Here is a 17,133-nt window from a genome sequence, read left to right on the forward strand (position 1 = left end):
GAGTGCTGGGATTAAAGGCGTGCGCCACCACGCCCGGCTGTTTTTGTTTTTTCATGTTTATCCCTGCCTGTCCTAGAACTTGCTCTGTAGAGTAGGCTGGTCTAGTTAAACAAATTATGCTACATTCATCAAGTAGACTCATACAGCCAGGCAGTGATGGCGCACACCTTTAATCACAGTACTTGGGAAGCAGAGGCAGGCGAAGTTCTGAGTTCCAGGACAGCCAGGGCTACACAGAGAAACCCTGTCTTGAAAAGCCAAAAATAAATTAATTAAATAAATAAAGTTAAAAAAAAAAAAAAGATTCATACAAAACACACATCAGACATATTTACCAGAACTAGAAGTAACATTTGATATTTTACTGACACATGTATAAATATAGAGAAATAGCTTTTTGGATGGCAGAGAGCATGGAGACACAGTGAATTGTTCTCCATTATCATGCCTCTGCATCTGTACATCCTGACTAACTTGAGCTAACACATTATGCAGCCAACCATAGGGGATAATTGGTGGGAAGGACACTGTGGAGAGACCACACAAAGGAATCAGTTGCTGTGAGATTTCTTGGCCCAAGCTTGAGAACAGAAAGAGTACAGACTCTCAGGTGATGGTGGCCTAGGTCCAGTAATAAAGGAAAGCCTCACTCCAACCACCCACTCCCAGGGACCACCCAGATGAACTCATGGAAAAGGCCTGGACACTCTACTGAATGCCAGTTTCTTCTTGCTTTGCACTTGACTATGTACTTTGGCTTGTGAGGTCTTCCATAGAAACTGGAACTTTTGAGATGGATATACAACTGCTTCTAAACAAATTTGTGTTTTCCATAACAGTGTTTATATCTGTTGTCCAGAAAGTGAAATAAAATTTAAAACATGCTCAAAAAAATAGAATACAAACAGAACACAGAAAGGATTGAGTGTGTAAGACAGCCATGGAAATAAACTTGATTTCTTTCTTTTCAAACTATAATAGAGCTGAATATGTAGCTTGGTGGTATGCATACACATTACACAAAAGGAAAAGTTAACGCCAGGCGGTGGTGGTGTTTGGAATATTTTTCCAAAAGAAATTGTCTTTCTCTTTTTTTTTTTTTTTTTCTTTTCTTTTTTTGGGGGGGAGATGTCAAGATGGGGTTTCTTTGTGTTGCTCTTCATTCTGTAGACCAGGCTAGCCTTGAACTCAAAGATCTACCTGCTTCTGCCTCCTGAAGTGCTAGGACCAAAGTCATATTCAAAAAATTTGTGTGTCTGTGGATACATATACCCATGTGCACATCTTAGGAGGACAAAGAATAGTGGTTCTACTCACTTAAGTTTTATTCCCCTGAGACAGGTTCTCTCACTGACCCTAAAGTTCATTATTTTGGGCTAGTATGATCACCATTGAGTTCCTAGAATTTTTCTGTTTCCTGGCCCACAGTTGAAGTTATAGACATTCTTGGCCATGCCTGGCATTTTTATGTGGGTGCTAGGTCATCTCCCCAGCCATTCTTTTTGTTCTTAAGTTTTATTTTATATTTATGGGTGTCTTGCCTACATGCATGTCTGCTCACACACACTGTGTGTGCCTGATAGTTCTTTTTTTTAAGATTTATTTATTATTGTAAATAAGTACACTGTAGCTGTCTTCAGATGCACCAGAAGAGGGCGTCAGATCTCATTACGGATGGTTGTGAGCCACCATGTGGTTGCTGGGATTTGAACTCAGGACCTTCGGAAGAGCAGTCAGTGCTCTTAACCACTGAGCCATCTCACCAGCCCCGTGCCTGATAGTTCTAAGAGGCCTAAAGAAAGGCCAGACATAATGGTGCATAATTTTAACCCCAGTACTCAGAAGGCAGACAGACACAGGAGGACCTCTGGGAGTAAAAGCCAGTCTATTCTAAATACTGAGTTAATGGATAATCAGGACTATAGAGAGAGACTCAGTCACACTCACAGACTTTCTCTTCTCTCCTTCTCCTCTTCCTCCTTACTTCCTTCCCCCCCCCCCCATACACACACATATACACACCCCAGTTGGGATTTGGGATTGGTGGCACATAACTTTAATCCCAGCACCTTAGATAGAAGCAGGCGAATCTCTGAGTTGGAGACCAGCCTGGTCTACAGAGTGAGTTCCAGGACAGCAAGAGTTATACAGAGAAACTATTGGGGAGTGAGTGAGTGAGTGTGTGTGTGTGTGTGTATGGATTATGTTCTTAGGAGTGAGAATATTGTTTGAACTTTAGTATGATGTCACATGCCTGTAGTTTCAGAACCACTTAGGAGGCTGAAGGAGGAGGATCAAGAGTTTAAGGTCAGTCTAAACCTATGAAAAAATAGGATTTTTTTTTAAAAGACTTATGTCGGACAATGGTGGTGCACGCTTTTAATCCCAGCACTTGGGAGGCAGAGGCAGGCGGATTTCTGAGTTCGAGGCCAGCCTGGTCTACAAAGTGAGTTCCAGGACAGCCAGGGCTACACAGAGAAACCCTGTCTCGAAAAACCAAAAGGAAAAAAGATTTGTTTGTTTGTTTGTTTGATGCATACGAGTACACTACCATTGCTCTCTTTAGACAAACCAGAAGAAGGCACCAGACCCCATTACAAATGGTTGTGAGCCACCGTGTGGTTGCTGAGAATTAGACTCAGGATTGCTGAAAGAGCAGTCAGTGCTGCTAACTGTTGAGCCATCTTTCCAGCCCAATACAAGGATCTTCTAATCTAGAAAATCGTCCATGAAGATTCTGAGTCTTTCCTTTTTATTTTACGATGGCAACAGTGTCTTCACTTACTGTCTTGTCTTTGTAAATGGTTGTTCTAGGCTGAGAGAATCTTGGGAGCATAGGCTCCTCCTCTCTCCCTAGACTCCCCATGCTGGGATGATAGGCGTGTATCATTCCCACCTCAACAGGAAAACTTGTTTTGGATGAGGTTTTCCTGAAATTTGCTGTTAGTTCAGGGTGGCCCTTTGTTCTCCTTCTTCAGCCTCCACATTTGCTCTTCTTGGGTTGCAGATGGGAGAAGCTGTCATATCTAGTCTCCTAAGGTGCTGGACACTGTCTCTAGGGTATTGCATAAGTTGCAAGCCAAGTACTCACCTACTGCTCCAGCCTTGCTGGTGTGGATTCCAGTCCCTCCTCATAGATGATCACTCAGATCATAGTTTGGGACTAGAGCTTTCTCAGGTTCCAACCCAGATGTGTTCAGTCACTTTATAAACATTTTTATAAAATGCCTAAGTGTTTTATTTGCGTAATGAAGTTTTGAAGCAGTGTTTGAAAAATAAACCTCTATTAGGGTGTTGTTGTAGTTGTTGTTGTTGTTGTTCTAGATAGTTTTACTGTGTATCCCTGGCTGTCCTGGAACTCACAAAGATCCAACTGCCGTTACCTCTCAAAGTGCTGGAGTTAACAGGCTTGTGCCACCACTGCCTGGCTTGCTTTAGTAGGTTTTAAAAGATTTGAGACTTGGCCTCTGCCCTTTGGAGAGGTTCTAGGGCAGTTTGCAGTATTGGTGTTGTCGGTTTTTTTGTTTTCTTTTATGTATGTGTTTTCTTTTATGTGTGTTTCTTTTTCTTACCTGTTTTTTGGCAGGATGTGGTGTGGGGACACTTCCAGATAGGATTTCTCTTTGTAGCTCCTGGAACTCAATTTGAACTCAAACTCACAGAGATCTGCTTGCCTCTGCCTCCTGAGTGCTGGGACTAAAGATGGGCATGACTACTGCCCAGATCTTTTTTTCTTTTCTTTTTTTTTTGAGACCAAGTCCTACTTAAAGCCCTGGCTGGCCTTGAATTTGCCATAAATCTCAGGCTAGTCTCAAACTTGAGGTGACCCTGTGCCCTGCCTCAGCCTCTAAAGTACTGGTAGTATAATCATGTATTGTCACCCTTGGTTTATATGGATGTTTTGAAATAAGAATCAAGGGCTAACAAGATGGCTTAGTGGGTAACAGCACTTGTTCCAAGCCTGACATCCTGAATTCAGTCCATCCAGACCCTCAGAACCGAATAGTGTAAAGAGAACTGTTGCAGTCTGAGCTGAGGAGTGCTGCTTTGTCTTAGTTACATTGCTGCTTCTGTTGTCCCCATAGCCAGATAAACTCTCCAAAGCATGAAGACGGGACAGCAAGAATTGGTTTGGGTTGTTGTTATTGTTTTTGTTTTTCCCAATTGAATCACAGTTAAGTTTCATTTGCTGGTATTTTTACTAAAAGTCCTAATGAAAAATACTGACAATTCTCATGGTTTCCCTCTCATAGGCACAAACTGTTCAGGTTGCTGAAGTTGAGCCACAGTCACAACCACAGCCTTCACCAGAGCTTTTGCTTCCAAATTCTTTGAAGCCAGAAGAAGGGCTTGAAGTATGGAAAAACTGGGCTCAGACCAAGAATGCTGAACTAGAAAAGGATGCTCAAAACAGATTGGCCCCCATTGGGAGTGAGTGTTTGGGAGGGAGAGGATGATGGGGTGTGTCAAAAATGTAAGTACAAGAAAAACAGAATGCAGGCAGGTAGCACCCCTGGCCTATAAGGCCTGGAGATTATACTTGGAAGTATACTTTGTTTCATGAGCAGTGTGTAGTCTTCACATGAGTGAGCAAGATTTATGGGATTGCCCAAGACCAGAGTTTTGGATCCCCGTGTTTTTAGCTTCAACAAAAGGCACCAAAGAAAAATGTCTTTTGGGAAGATCTGGGAGGTGCCAGTGAGTTGTATTTAAACCAGTCTTGGTTTGGGTTCATTTACTTGCTCATAGTACAGTGTGGTTGCTGGGGTTTTCTACTTATTTCTATTTATAGAAAAGAAGCCTGTTGGTGTAATAGCATATGTTAGTGCATTAATAGGGAAGTTCTGATCACAGATGTAAGTGGACATTCCTAGTCTGAACCCTGGTGGGCAACATCCTCTCTGAACCCTCCTTTTAACAATGTGAGTAACAAGTTAGGACATCACTGTTGCCAAGACTCCCATTCACCCTTAGGACTTGTGTTGCAGGGCGACAGTTGCTACGATTTCAAGAAGATCTGATCTCCTCTGCCGTGGCTGAATTGAATTATGGCCTTTGTTTAATGACACGAGAAGCTCGGAATGGAGAAGGTGAACCCTACGACCCAGATGTACTCTACTACATTTTCCTGTGTATACAGAAGGTAGGAAACATCTTCACATGAACATGTTTGACCTGGGTTCCCATTGAATGTTTTCACTTTAGCCTAATTTACTTAAATGACAAGATTTCATGGCACAGCTTTCCTCCCAGCACGTGGGGCAGAGGCAGGCTGACCTCTGACTTCCTGCTGGCCAAGGCTACATAGATCCTGTTGTTTTGAGACAGGCATTCTCTGCATAGCCCTGGTTATCCTGGAACCCAGAGATCAGCCCACCTCTGCCTCTGAAGTTCTTTGATTAAAGATATATAACACCATTGCCGGCTTCTTTTTTTTTTTTTTTTTTATCCTTTCTTTCTTTCCTTTTTTTAAACAAAGGCTTAGATGTTTACTTTAGAAAAGAATATATGCAAATATGTATAATTCCACCTAGAAAACCATGAGTTAAAATATATTTAATGAGGGCCAGTGAGGTGATTCAGCCCATGAAAATGCTTGCTCACCAAGCCTGGTAACCTGAATTTGATTCCCAGAGCTGATTATGTAAATAACTTTTTTCTTAAATTACAAAGCATTTATTTAATACATTTTGCTAACGTATATAGTTTTTATTAAGTTATTCAAAATGTAGTGCTCAAGTGTAGGTTTTTAGGTTTTGCTATACCTTACATTAATTAATACAAAATAGTTGTTTGAAGGAGTATGATTGAAGTTGTATACAAATCCCCTTGGTTTTACGGGAGCCATGAGATGAAGGATTAACAACAGAGGAGAATGCAGACCAAGAGTTTGGGGGAGAAGTAGATTTCTTTAAACCTTAAGGCTCTAGAGTAGGGCTGGCGAGGTGGCTTAGCAGGTAAGAGCACTAACTGCTCTTCTGAAGGTCCTGAGTTCAAATCCTAGCAACCACATGGTGGCTCACAATCACCAGTAATGAGATCTGACGCCCTCTTCTGCCTGTCTGAAGACAGCTACAGTGTACTTATGTATAATAATAAATAAATCTTTGGGGGGCAGGGCTCTAGAGTAAAACTTCCCAGCATGATTGTTGAAGGCTAATTTATTGGAACTCACTATGGACTGCTTCTGAGAGAAGTCAGCCTCTTTCATTCTTTTTTCCTCTGATCCTAACCCAGAGTTATTTTATGTCCTGTCTCTGTTCATAGAAGGCTGCTGTAGTATTGTAATCTTCCTTTACCAAAAAGGAAATTAAAGACTTGGATGTGCTGGGGCTGGAGGGATGGTTCAGCAGCTAAGAATACTTACTGTTCTTATAGAGAACCTGTTTTCAGTTCCCAGCATCCACATGGTAGTTCACACCCATTCCTAACTTCTGTTCTAGGAGACCCAGTGCTTTCTTCTAACATCCAAGGGTACCCGGCATACATACAGAAACATACACATACATAAATCTAAACAAAATTAAAGCTGGACATGATAGTCCCTGCCTTTAATCCCAGAATTGGGGGGTGGGGGTGGGGGGTTGTGAAGGCTGATAGATCTCTCAGTTCAATTCCTGCTTTTTCTACTTTTGTGAGTTTCAGGCCAGCCAAGGTGATATAGTGACATCCCGTCTCAAAAAATTAAAAAGTTTAAAAATTACATGTATTACCATAGTATTCTTAACAAGAACATGCCCTTGCCTATTAATAATGTACGAGTCATTTTATTTCATGTGTGTGTGTGAGTAGGCATGAACAACTACATGCAGTAGTGGCAATGTGGCTGTTGGGAACTGAGCCTCGGTCTTCTCTACGAGCCATAAGTGCTCTTAACTGCTGACCCATGTCTCTACCCCCATCTCCCCCATGGTTTTTGCTACAATGACTTGCTTATGTGGAATAGTATTTACAAAAGGTCCAGGGTTGACTCACTCTCAGTAACTTAAGAATCTGTTGTGTCTTAAGTGTGCTGTGGAAATGACACAAAGTGGACAATTCTGACTTACTACTTTTTTTTATTGGAGAGAATGGGTAGGGTAAGGCACTGGTAGTGATGAAAAAAAAATGTTTTGGTTTCCCAAAGGTTTTACTCATGAGACTACCTGTAACATTTGTTAATTACTTTCCTTTTAGTATCTTTTTGAAAATGGAAGAGTAGATGACATATTTTCTGATCTTTACTATGTTCGTTTCACCGAATGGTTACATGAAGTTCTGAAGGACGTACAGCCTCGGGTCACTCCACTTGGTAAGAGCTTACCTAGTCTTTGAAAATTTTTTTTTTTTCTATTCCACTTGGGCCTTTTTTTTTTTTTTCTTTTTCTTTTCTTTTCTTTTCCTTTTAATAATGTGAATTGGTGTTTTGGCTGCATGTGTATCTGTCTGTTGGAGGGGGTCTGATCTCCTGAAACTGGAGTTCGAGAACTGTGAGCTGCCTTGTCATTTCTGGGAATTGATCTAGGTCCTCTGGAAGAAGAGCCAGTGCTTTTAACCATCAAGCTGTCTCTCCAGCCCTCCACTTGGGCTTTAAGAGGATTGCTAGCTAAGTTGGGTATGGTAGCACACACCATCAAGGAAGCAGAGTCAGGTAGATCTCTAGGAGTTCCAGGCCAAACAAGGCTTCATAGAAAGATCTTGTCTCAAAAATAAAAACTATCAAAAAAGAAAAAAAGAACAAAAATATGGATGGCATCTTTGGCTGGTTGCAGTTACAGTGGAAGGAAAGGGCATGATTCACAGGCAGTAGCATGAGTCTTTGGTGCTTCCTCTTGTTAGGAAAGGAATGTTGTTCACCAGAGACCCTTGCTAATCCCTGTGGGTCACTTAGCTTTCTACTATATCACCTTGCTGGCCTGAAACTCACAAAGTAGAATTGAACTGAGAGATCTATCAGCCTTCGCACACCCCCCACCCACACCCACACCCTCCATTCTGGGATTAAAGGCAGGGACTATCATGTCCAGCTTTAATTTTGTTTAGATTTATGTATGTGAATGTTTCTGTATGTATGCCGGGTACCCTTGGATGACACTTGGGGCTTGCAGTACTGGTTGCTGTTGTAATTACTACCAACTTTTCTACTTGTCCAAATTTATTAATTAAAATAAGAGTCATTGCCAGGAATAATAGAATACACCTGTCTTTGGGAGCCTAACACAGGAAGATTGCTTGAGTCAAAAGGTTTAAGACCAGAGTGGGCAAAATTGTGACACCATTATCTGAGTAAAATGAAGTGAAGGGAACAGTGAAGCCTAGACCAGCATTCCCTGCTATCAGAGCGTGTTGCTCAGCGGCTGAGAGGTGCTTAGTGGTTAGAGGCCCTGTTACAAAGGACCCAGCTTTCTATTCCTGGCACCCACATAGTAACTCAGAACCATCTGTGACTCAGTTCCGTTGGATCCAATACCTTCTGGCCTTGAAACTGAAATTACATGGCTGTCAACCATGTATCTGCTGGAGAATGAGTCCAGGTCTACTGTTCTAAACCACTGAGCCATCTCTTGGGCCCCTATGGCCTCATTTGGTTGCTCGGAACCAAACTTGACTGTTCTGAAAGTTCAAAGTGTATTCTAACCTGAGCTATCTCTCTGTCCTTCCAAAATGTTTGTTCTAAGAATTTTTCATTTCTTCATCCCTCTTTAACCCAAAGCCTTTGGCAACCATTGATAGTTTTCTATTCTCCAGAGTGTTGCCTTTTCTAGAATGTCACAGATTTTGAATTGTTGCTGCTGCTTTGATTGATTGATTGATTGATTGATTGATTGATTATCAGTGTATCACTATGTAGTGAGTTCTGGCTAGCCTGGAACTTACAGAGATCTGTCCACCTTTGCCTCCAAAGTGTGTCATCTTGCCCCAATTGAAATGACGTTATTATTTATTCTTTTGTGATTTTTTTCGATTAGCAATGCACATTCATAGCTCTTGTGTCTCTTTCTACCTTTCTTACCTTATTTGTTTGAGGCAGAATCTTACACATCTCAGGTTGATCTCAAACTATGTTGCTCAGGGTGACTGAGTTTCTGATCTTCCTGTCTTCGTCCTGTACATTCTGGGGCTGCAGGGGTATGTTGCCATCTCTAGGGTAGTGCTGGGAATTGAACTCTTTGTGTATGCCAGACAGCACTTTACCAACTATAGCCACCATCCTATTCCAGTGTTTGTTTTGTTATTGCTTTTTTTTGAATGGCATCTCTTCTAATGCATGTAGGTGTTTGGTCTGCATGTATGCCTTATGTACTGTGTGTTTATGTGTGGTAACCACGGAGTCCAGAAGAGCACATCATCCCCTGGAACTGGAGTTATAGCTAGTTCTGAGCCACCAAGTTGTTTCTGGAAATAGAACCTGAGTCCTCTGGAAAAAGAGCCACTTCTTAACTGCCGAGCCATCGTTCTAGCCTCTTTAAACAAGGCTCGTGCTGGTCTCACATTTATTATGTAACTCTATAACTTTTTTGTTTGTTTGTTGTGTGGTTTTGTTTTTAGATAGGGTCTCAATATGTAGCCTTGACTGTTCTGGAGCTTACTGTGTAGACCAGACTACTCAGCAACTCACTGAAATCCCCGAGTCCAGGAATTAGAGACATGTACCACCCCTGGCTATAGATTTTAAGTATTCAGCTCCATACCAGACTGCTCAATTTTGTTTTTCAAAGTTTTTTTATTTTCAATTCTGTGATGGGTATGTACATCTGAGTGCAGGTGACCACCAGTCCATGAGGTCATGCAGGAGCTGAAGTTACACTCAGTTGTGAACTGCCCAATGTGAGTACTTGGAATTGAACTTGGGTCCTCTGGAGGAGCAGCATGTGCTTTTTAACTATTGAGCTGTCTCTCCAGCCTCTTTTTTTGTTTTGTTTTGTTTTTTAAAGATTTATTTATTATATGTGAGTACACTGTAGCTGTCTTAAGACACTCCAGAGGAGGGCATCTGATCTCATTACAGGTAGTTGTGAGCCACCATGTAGTTGCTGGGATTTGAACTCAGGACCTCCGGAAGAAGAGTCAGTGCTCTTAAGTGCTGAGCCATTCCTACAGCCCTCCAGCTCCAGCCTCTTTTCATTTAATTTTAGTACTGAATCCACTTCCATTTGTGGATATATCACATGTTATCCATCCAGGTTTTAAAAGACACTTATTAGTAAGTACTCTTAATCACTGAAGACAACTTTCCAGCTATTGAGGCTTTTGTTTGGTTTTGTTGTTCTTGTTTTGTTTTGAGACAGGTTATACTTTGTATATTCCTGGCTGTCCTGAAACTCCTTCTGTAGACCAGGCTGGCCTTGAACTCACCTTCGTCTTCCTCCTAAGTGCTGGGATTTAAAGTCGTGCATTGTCACTGCTTGCTCATATCAGGGTTTTTTGTGAACAAATAACTTTAGTGGATCAGACAAGAAGTTCTAGAAATAGAGCTATCCAAATAGGATAAATTTAACTGTGACAGAGAAGAAACTCAATTTAACACAGAAAAGATAGCAGTTTCAATAAGTGAGACTAGAACTAGACATTCACGTTCAGAAAAGTTTAAGTCAGGCTTAAAACTTTCACAAAATTAGCTGAGGATGAATCACAGACTTAAATCTAGACGTATATGTTTAAAGGAGGATCTGATACCCTCTCCTGAACTTCTTAACCACAGGATACTTCTGTAGGACACAGACAGAGATGCAAACAAAACACCCATTCATGGTAAATAGTAAACTCTAAAAAAATGATAAGCTGGGAAGATGGCTCAGTGAGCAAACTAAACTGCTTGGTGCACAAGCATGTAGACCTGAGTTCATATTTAACAGCTATGTGAAAAGAGGGAGCTAGCCTATAATCCCACCACTGGAAAACATATCTCTCAAGTGTAGCTGAATTGGTGGGTTCAGGGTTTAGAAAGAGATAGTTTCAAAATATAATGTAGAGAACAATTAAGAATATACTTCATTTTAACTTGCAGCCTCTATACCTGCACATCCAGGCAAGCATACACATTAACAAGGGAAAAATCATGCTAACCTTTCAGATTTAGTTAGTTAGTTAGTTAGTGCATATGAGTACACCATTGCTCTCTTCAGACACACTAGAAGAGGGCACCAGACCCCATTACAGATGGCTGTGAGCCACCATTTGGTGCTGGGAGTTGAACTCAGGACCTCTGGAAGAGTAGTTGGTGCTCTTAACTTCTGAGCCATCTGTCCAGCCCCTGGTGATGACTTTTTTTTTTTTTTTTTTTTTTTTTTTTTTTTTTTTTTTTTTTTTTTTTTTTTTTGGTTTTTTTGAGACAGGGTTTCTCTTTATAGCCCTGGCTGTCCTGGAACTCACTTTGTAGACCAGGCTGGCCTCGAACTCAGAAATCCGCCTGCCTCTGCCTCCTGAGTGCTGGGATTAAAGGCGTGCGCCACCACGCCCGGCTGGTGATGACTTTTTAAGATAATACCAGAAGCACAATCTGAGAGAAAAGTTATAGTAACTTGAACTTAATATTTACACATTGGGGCTTGAGAAGTAGCTCAGTTGTTGAAAGTACTTGCTGTTTTTACAGTGGACCTGGGTTCAGTTCGCACCACCCATATAGTGGCTTATAACTGTGCAACTTTAGTTCTAGGAGATTCAGTGCCCTCTTCTGGGTTCTGTTAGGTATCAAGCATGCATGTGGTACACGGATGTCCATGCAAGCAAAATACCGATAACGTATAAAATGAAAAAGTTTAAGGGAAAAAAAGCTATAATCTGTGTATATCTGTCTGTAGACTATACTACTTTGGAGTCTGTAAGGAAAATAAATTGAACCCATGAGCTTGCAACCACCATGATGATGTATAATACTTGTACCTCAAAAAGAATTTAACTTAATTTTTGCAAGATAATCTTAACAGAATTAAACTAGACATGATTCATGCCCACAATTGAGAGTGCTTTGCAAGTAGAGATGGGATCACAACTTGAAGACCGGCCTGAATAATGTAACTAAATAGTAGAGGATTTGCCTACACGCATTTGGCCTTATGTTCACAAATTACCCCACTAACCTCAAAGCAAAATCAGACACTGGAGAGCACCAGGGAAATGGTTAAATGGTTAAAAAAGAGTGCTTACTGCTCTTGCAGGGGATCTGAAGCCCCACCTATTTGCATGCAGACCAACACCTACACACAAAGTGTTGGGGAGGGAATGGGAGGGAGTGTTAATGTGTATGTATCATAAAATAGGGGTTGGATTCTTTGTAAGGCTGTGGAGATGACACAGTTGATAAATCACTTACCTTGCTAATACAGGGACATGACTTTGATACTCCAGAACCCACCTAAGAGCCAGGGCATGGTGATGTGTGCTAGTGATCCTTTGCTAGGAAGACAAAGAGGATTCCTGCTACCTTCCACCTAATCTTTCCAGCGTAATTGGTGATTTCTAGACCAATGGAAGATCCTGTTACAAAGGAGATAACACTCCTTCCCAAGGATGACACCAGAGATTGTCTTCTTCATCCCACAAACACATACACACGTGTATCCATACATGCATGAACATGGGCACATACATACATGCATGCATTTTTACAATTTTTGTATATTGGCATGGTAGCACAGCTCGAGAGGCAAGTAAATTCTCAAGTTCAAAGCCAGTCTGGACTCTGTAGACATTAGCAGTTCCAGGATAGCCAGTACTATAAAGTGAGACCCTGTCTAAGGGGGGGAAATCTTTCTAGTCATGTATTTGTAAAGCTGTTAATTGCTTTTTGTTGTGAATCGAGTGCTGAGGATTTGCTTGCCTTCCTGCATACTATGTATAAATGATCTACTGTGGAGCTACCCAGTCCCTGCAAACTTTTGTTTTATTTTTTAGGTTGGTGTGGGAGTTTGAGACACTTTCTGTGTAGATTTGGCTGTCCTGGAACTCACTCTATAGAGGAGGTTGGCCTTAAACTCGTGGCCTCTGGCTCACGAGTGCTGGAATTAAAAGTATATGCCACCACAACCTGGCTATATTCTTAAATTTTTTAATGCAACTTTTATTTACTGAAACAACTTGGAAGTTTAAGTCAATGTGGATTACCTGAATTTTAATCCTGAAACATTTGTTAAAATTTCTTTATTTTTATTTTACTTATTTTTACTGTGTTTTGTTTGTATATACATAAACACAAGGCCTAGGGTGAGATTAGAGTCAGGGCGCTGCAGGAATTGTTCCTCCACTGTGCATCTTACAGATGGAACTTGTCAGACCGGTGACACAAGTGCTTTATCTACTTAAGTCTTTTTGGGTTTTTGGTCCTATTTTTTTTTAAAAAAAACTATTATTTGGAACCTGGCTCAATGGGTAAAGGCACTTGACTCCAAGCCTGAGGACCAGAATTTGATTTCTGGGACCCTTGTGGTGGAAGGAGACAGATGTATCTGATGTCAACTATTTTTGTTTGTTTTTGACATTTATTTATTTTTATTTTAGAGTATACTGTAGTTGCCTTCAGACACACCAGAAGAGGGCATCAAATGTTATATATGGTTATGAGCTACTATGTAGTTACTGGGAATTGAACTCAGGACCTCTAGAAAAACAGTCAATGCTCATAACCACTAAGCCCTCTCTCCAACTGTCTTAATTTGGGTTTTACTACTGTGAACAGACACCATGACCAAGGCAACAACATTTAATTGGGGCTGGCTTACAGGTTCAGAGGTTCAGTCCATTATTATCAAGGCAGAAGCATGGCAGCATCCAGGCAGGCAGGCATGGTGCAGGAGAAGCCTTCACCTGAAGGCAAACAGGAACACTAGCTTCCAGGCAGCTAGAAAGAGGGTCTTAAAGCCCATGCCCACAGTGACACACTTACTCCAAGACTACATGTCCAAATACTGCCTGGGCCAAATCTATTCAGACCGCTCCATTCCACTCCCTGGGTCTCATAGGCTTGTTCAAACACATGCATCTATGGGGACCGTACCAACCCATAGCATGAAAATACATTTAGTCCAACTTCCAAAGCCCCATAGTCTATAGCAGTCTCAACAATGTTAAAAGTCCAAAGTTCAAAGTCTCTTCTGAAATTCATCCAATCACTTAACTATAATCCCCAAATCAAGACAGGAAAACAGCGGGGCAAACTCCAAACTCGGTATTTTCATATCTGATGTCAAAGGGGTCTAAAGATCTCAAGTTCCTTTTTCTTCCTTTTTGACTGCAGCAAACATCTTTTTCCTGGGCTAGATCCACTCCCTGTTAGCAGCTTTCCTTAACAGATAGCCCACAGCTCTGGCATCTCAAAAATCTTGGGGTCTCCAAGGCAACTTCAGTGTTAAAGCTTCTTGTTTCAATGACTGGAATCCACACATGATTTTCTGGCCTCCTCCAAAGGGCTGGCATCACTTCTCCAGCTCTGCCCTCTGTAGTACTCTAAGCTCAGGTTGATTCACTCCACTGCCACTGCTGTTCTTGGTGATCCTGCCATGATACTGGCATCTCCAATATGCTGGGGTCTTACACTACAACTAGAGGCTTCACCAGTAGCCTCTTCTAGAGCTCTCTTCATGGTGCCAAGCCTCAACTCTTTTTGCATGACCCCTTCGGTCTTGGGCCATCAACTGCAACTGAGTCTACACCTTCTCCAATGTCCTTCCCTGGCCTCTCACAGTGCTAAGCCTCAGCTTCTCTCCATGATCCCTTCATTCCTTCACAAGCAGTACCACCTGAGTGACTCTTACACATTACCAAGTATAGTTACAGCACAAGGTACAACTTTTGCTGTGTCTGGAACGTAGCTTCTTTTTGCTCTCACAAAACACTTCCCGGATGATTTCACCTTAGTGATGCTGTCCTCAGTCACCACTAATTTCTTAGCTTAAGCTAATCAGCATCAATTGTCCCAGTATTCCCTTCTGTTCTTAACTCTAAAGCCAGAGAGAGCTACATGGCCAAAGCTGCTGAGTTCTTCCTGTGGCTGGAACATGATCCCGGTTATTACCAGCTTTCTGTTTTCCAACTCCCTGACTGCCTAAGCTTGACTGTCCTTCCTCTGTAGATTGACCTTGAAATCAGAGATGTACATGGCTCTGTCTCCTGATATTAAAGGCATGTACCATCATGCCTAGACTTAAGCTTTTTTTCACCTAGAACTTGCTCTGTCCCAGGCTGGCCTTGAACTCAGAGATCTGCTTGGCTTTGTCTCCTAGAATTAAAGGTGGTAGCACCATGCCTGAACCTAAGGTTAGCTGGGTGTTGTCTTGCTCCAGGGTTCTACTCCCTTAATCTGTTACCTCCTAGAACATTGGATTCAGCTTCATTCTACTGCCTGGTGTCCCTTTACTACTTGAGCCATATATTTTATATTTTTCCTTTCTTTATAAAAGCGAACTTTAGTAACCACACAACAGAATTTATACCAGACTTTTTGAAATTTCCTTTTTCTTTTTTTTTTTTTTGGTTTTTCAAAGCAATCTAAATCTCTTCACTTAACTCTCAATAGACTCCTCAGACAATGGCAAAAAGCAGCCACCTCAAAAACAGTCTCTAGGCCACATACTGAAGTTCTTCTCCACTGAAACCTCTTGGGTCCTATCTGTACAGTTCAGGTCACTCAGTAACAAAGTCTTCCATGTTCCTACTAAGATGCTCATTAAGCCCCACTTAAAGGATTCCACTGCTTTCCAAACCCACATTCTTCCAAACAAAAGCCTGGTCAAGCCTATCACAGCGATACCCCAGTCCCTGGTACCAGCTTCTGTCTAAGTTTGGGCTTTAGTGCTGAGAACAGACACCATGACCAAGGCAACTCTTACGAGGACAACATTTCATTGGGTTTAGCTTACAGGTTCAGAGGTTCAGTCCATTTTCATCACGGCAGGAGCATGGCAGCGTCCAGGCAGGCATGGTGCAGAGGAGCTGAGAGTCAGTGGCACCGTGATTCAGGAAGAGTGGAATATGCAGTCATTCACCTGAAATTTCTTAGAGATGACTTCCTGAGAAGGCTGTGTTGTGCTGCTCATCCTATGTTGAAAGGGCCCTTCAGCCCTTTCATTTCTGGGAAATGGAAAGCAGTTCCCATTGCTTCTGTGCTAGGATGATGTAGACATTGTACAACAGACCAGCATGAGGCCACAGACAGGCGTAATTGGGCACTCTAAACACTCCAGAATCAGATAAGATTGTAAATTCCAGGCCTGCCTGGGCTACATACTGAGTCGAAGGCCAGCTTAAGCATCAGGGGGAGCCAGGCATGGTGGTTCACGCCTTTAATCCCAGCACTTGGGAGGCTGAGGCAGGCGGATTTCTGAGTTCAAGGACAGCCAGGGCTATACAGAGAAACCCTGTCTCACAAAAAGAACAAAAAGTATCAGGGAGAGACCCTGCCTTGATTGATTGATCAATCAAAGAAACAAGAAATGATCTAGAAGTGTCTTTGATAAATAAATGTGCTTTAAAGTAGTAATAGGATGGCTTTTTGTGTTTTTGTTTTTCAATCTAGAAGTGTTACCTTCATTTCCTGACTATAATTTTAAAAGTCTTTGGAGACATAGGCTGTGTCAGCTCATCTGCTAAACATGTGCCCAGTATACAAATACTTGCACATCTTTAAAGGCCTTGAACACATGAAGGTGCCACAGTGAGCAAATCCAATGGTGTGTTTCTAGTTTTTCAGGTTCCGACTGTTGCCCTTTTGAACCCTGTAGCTGCTATAAGTTTACTTGGGTATTAGTAATAAGTGCTATTTTGGAGGAAACTAGTAATTTAAGTATCAGTCTTCTCTCTTCTGTTCATGCCTTGCTAGCCAGAGATAGTAGATGTAGAAGGTGTATATGCTCCAAATCTCTGTGCTGTAGCACCCTCAAAATAGATGGACTGAGAAGTCAAGGGTTGGTATAAGCACTTGTTCCTCATGGAGAGAATCCAGATCAACTCCCAGCCACTACCACGTGGTAGGTAGTTGACAACCATCTGTAACTCCACTTCAGGGGATCAGATACCATCTCCTGACCTTCACAGGCACCAGGCATTCACTTAATGCACACACAAGCACAGAGGTGACACTCATCTGCACAAAATAAAATTTTAACATAGAAGCAGAGTTTGGGTTGTAGCTTTAAGTAATTTACTTTCCTTAAGCACAGT

The 17,133-nt window shown here is 41.7% G+C and overlaps 1 protein-coding gene across 7 annotated transcripts in view; it reads left to right on the top strand.

Moving 5' to 3' along the window:
• Qrich1 (glutamine rich 1) overlaps positions 1–17,133 on the top strand; it is a 43,536-nt gene that overhangs the window by 21,507 nt on the left and 4,896 nt on the right. For all 7 annotated transcript variants that reach the window (XM_029481291.1, XM_021172616.2, XM_021172613.2 and 4 more), the window contains 3 exons: positions 4,254–4,431; positions 4,989–5,143; positions 7,177–7,291. In XM_029481291.1, coding sequence (XP_029337151.1) covers positions 4,254–4,431; positions 4,989–5,143; positions 7,177–7,291 — 448 coding nt within the window. The remainder of the gene's footprint in view (positions 1–4,253; positions 4,432–4,988; positions 5,144–7,176; positions 7,292–17,133) is intronic.

Source organism: Mus caroli, chromosome 9, assembly GCF_900094665.2.
Source record: "Mus caroli chromosome 9, CAROLI_EIJ_v1.1, whole genome shotgun sequence".
NCBI lineage: Eukaryota > Metazoa > Chordata > Mammalia > Rodentia > Muridae > Mus > Mus caroli.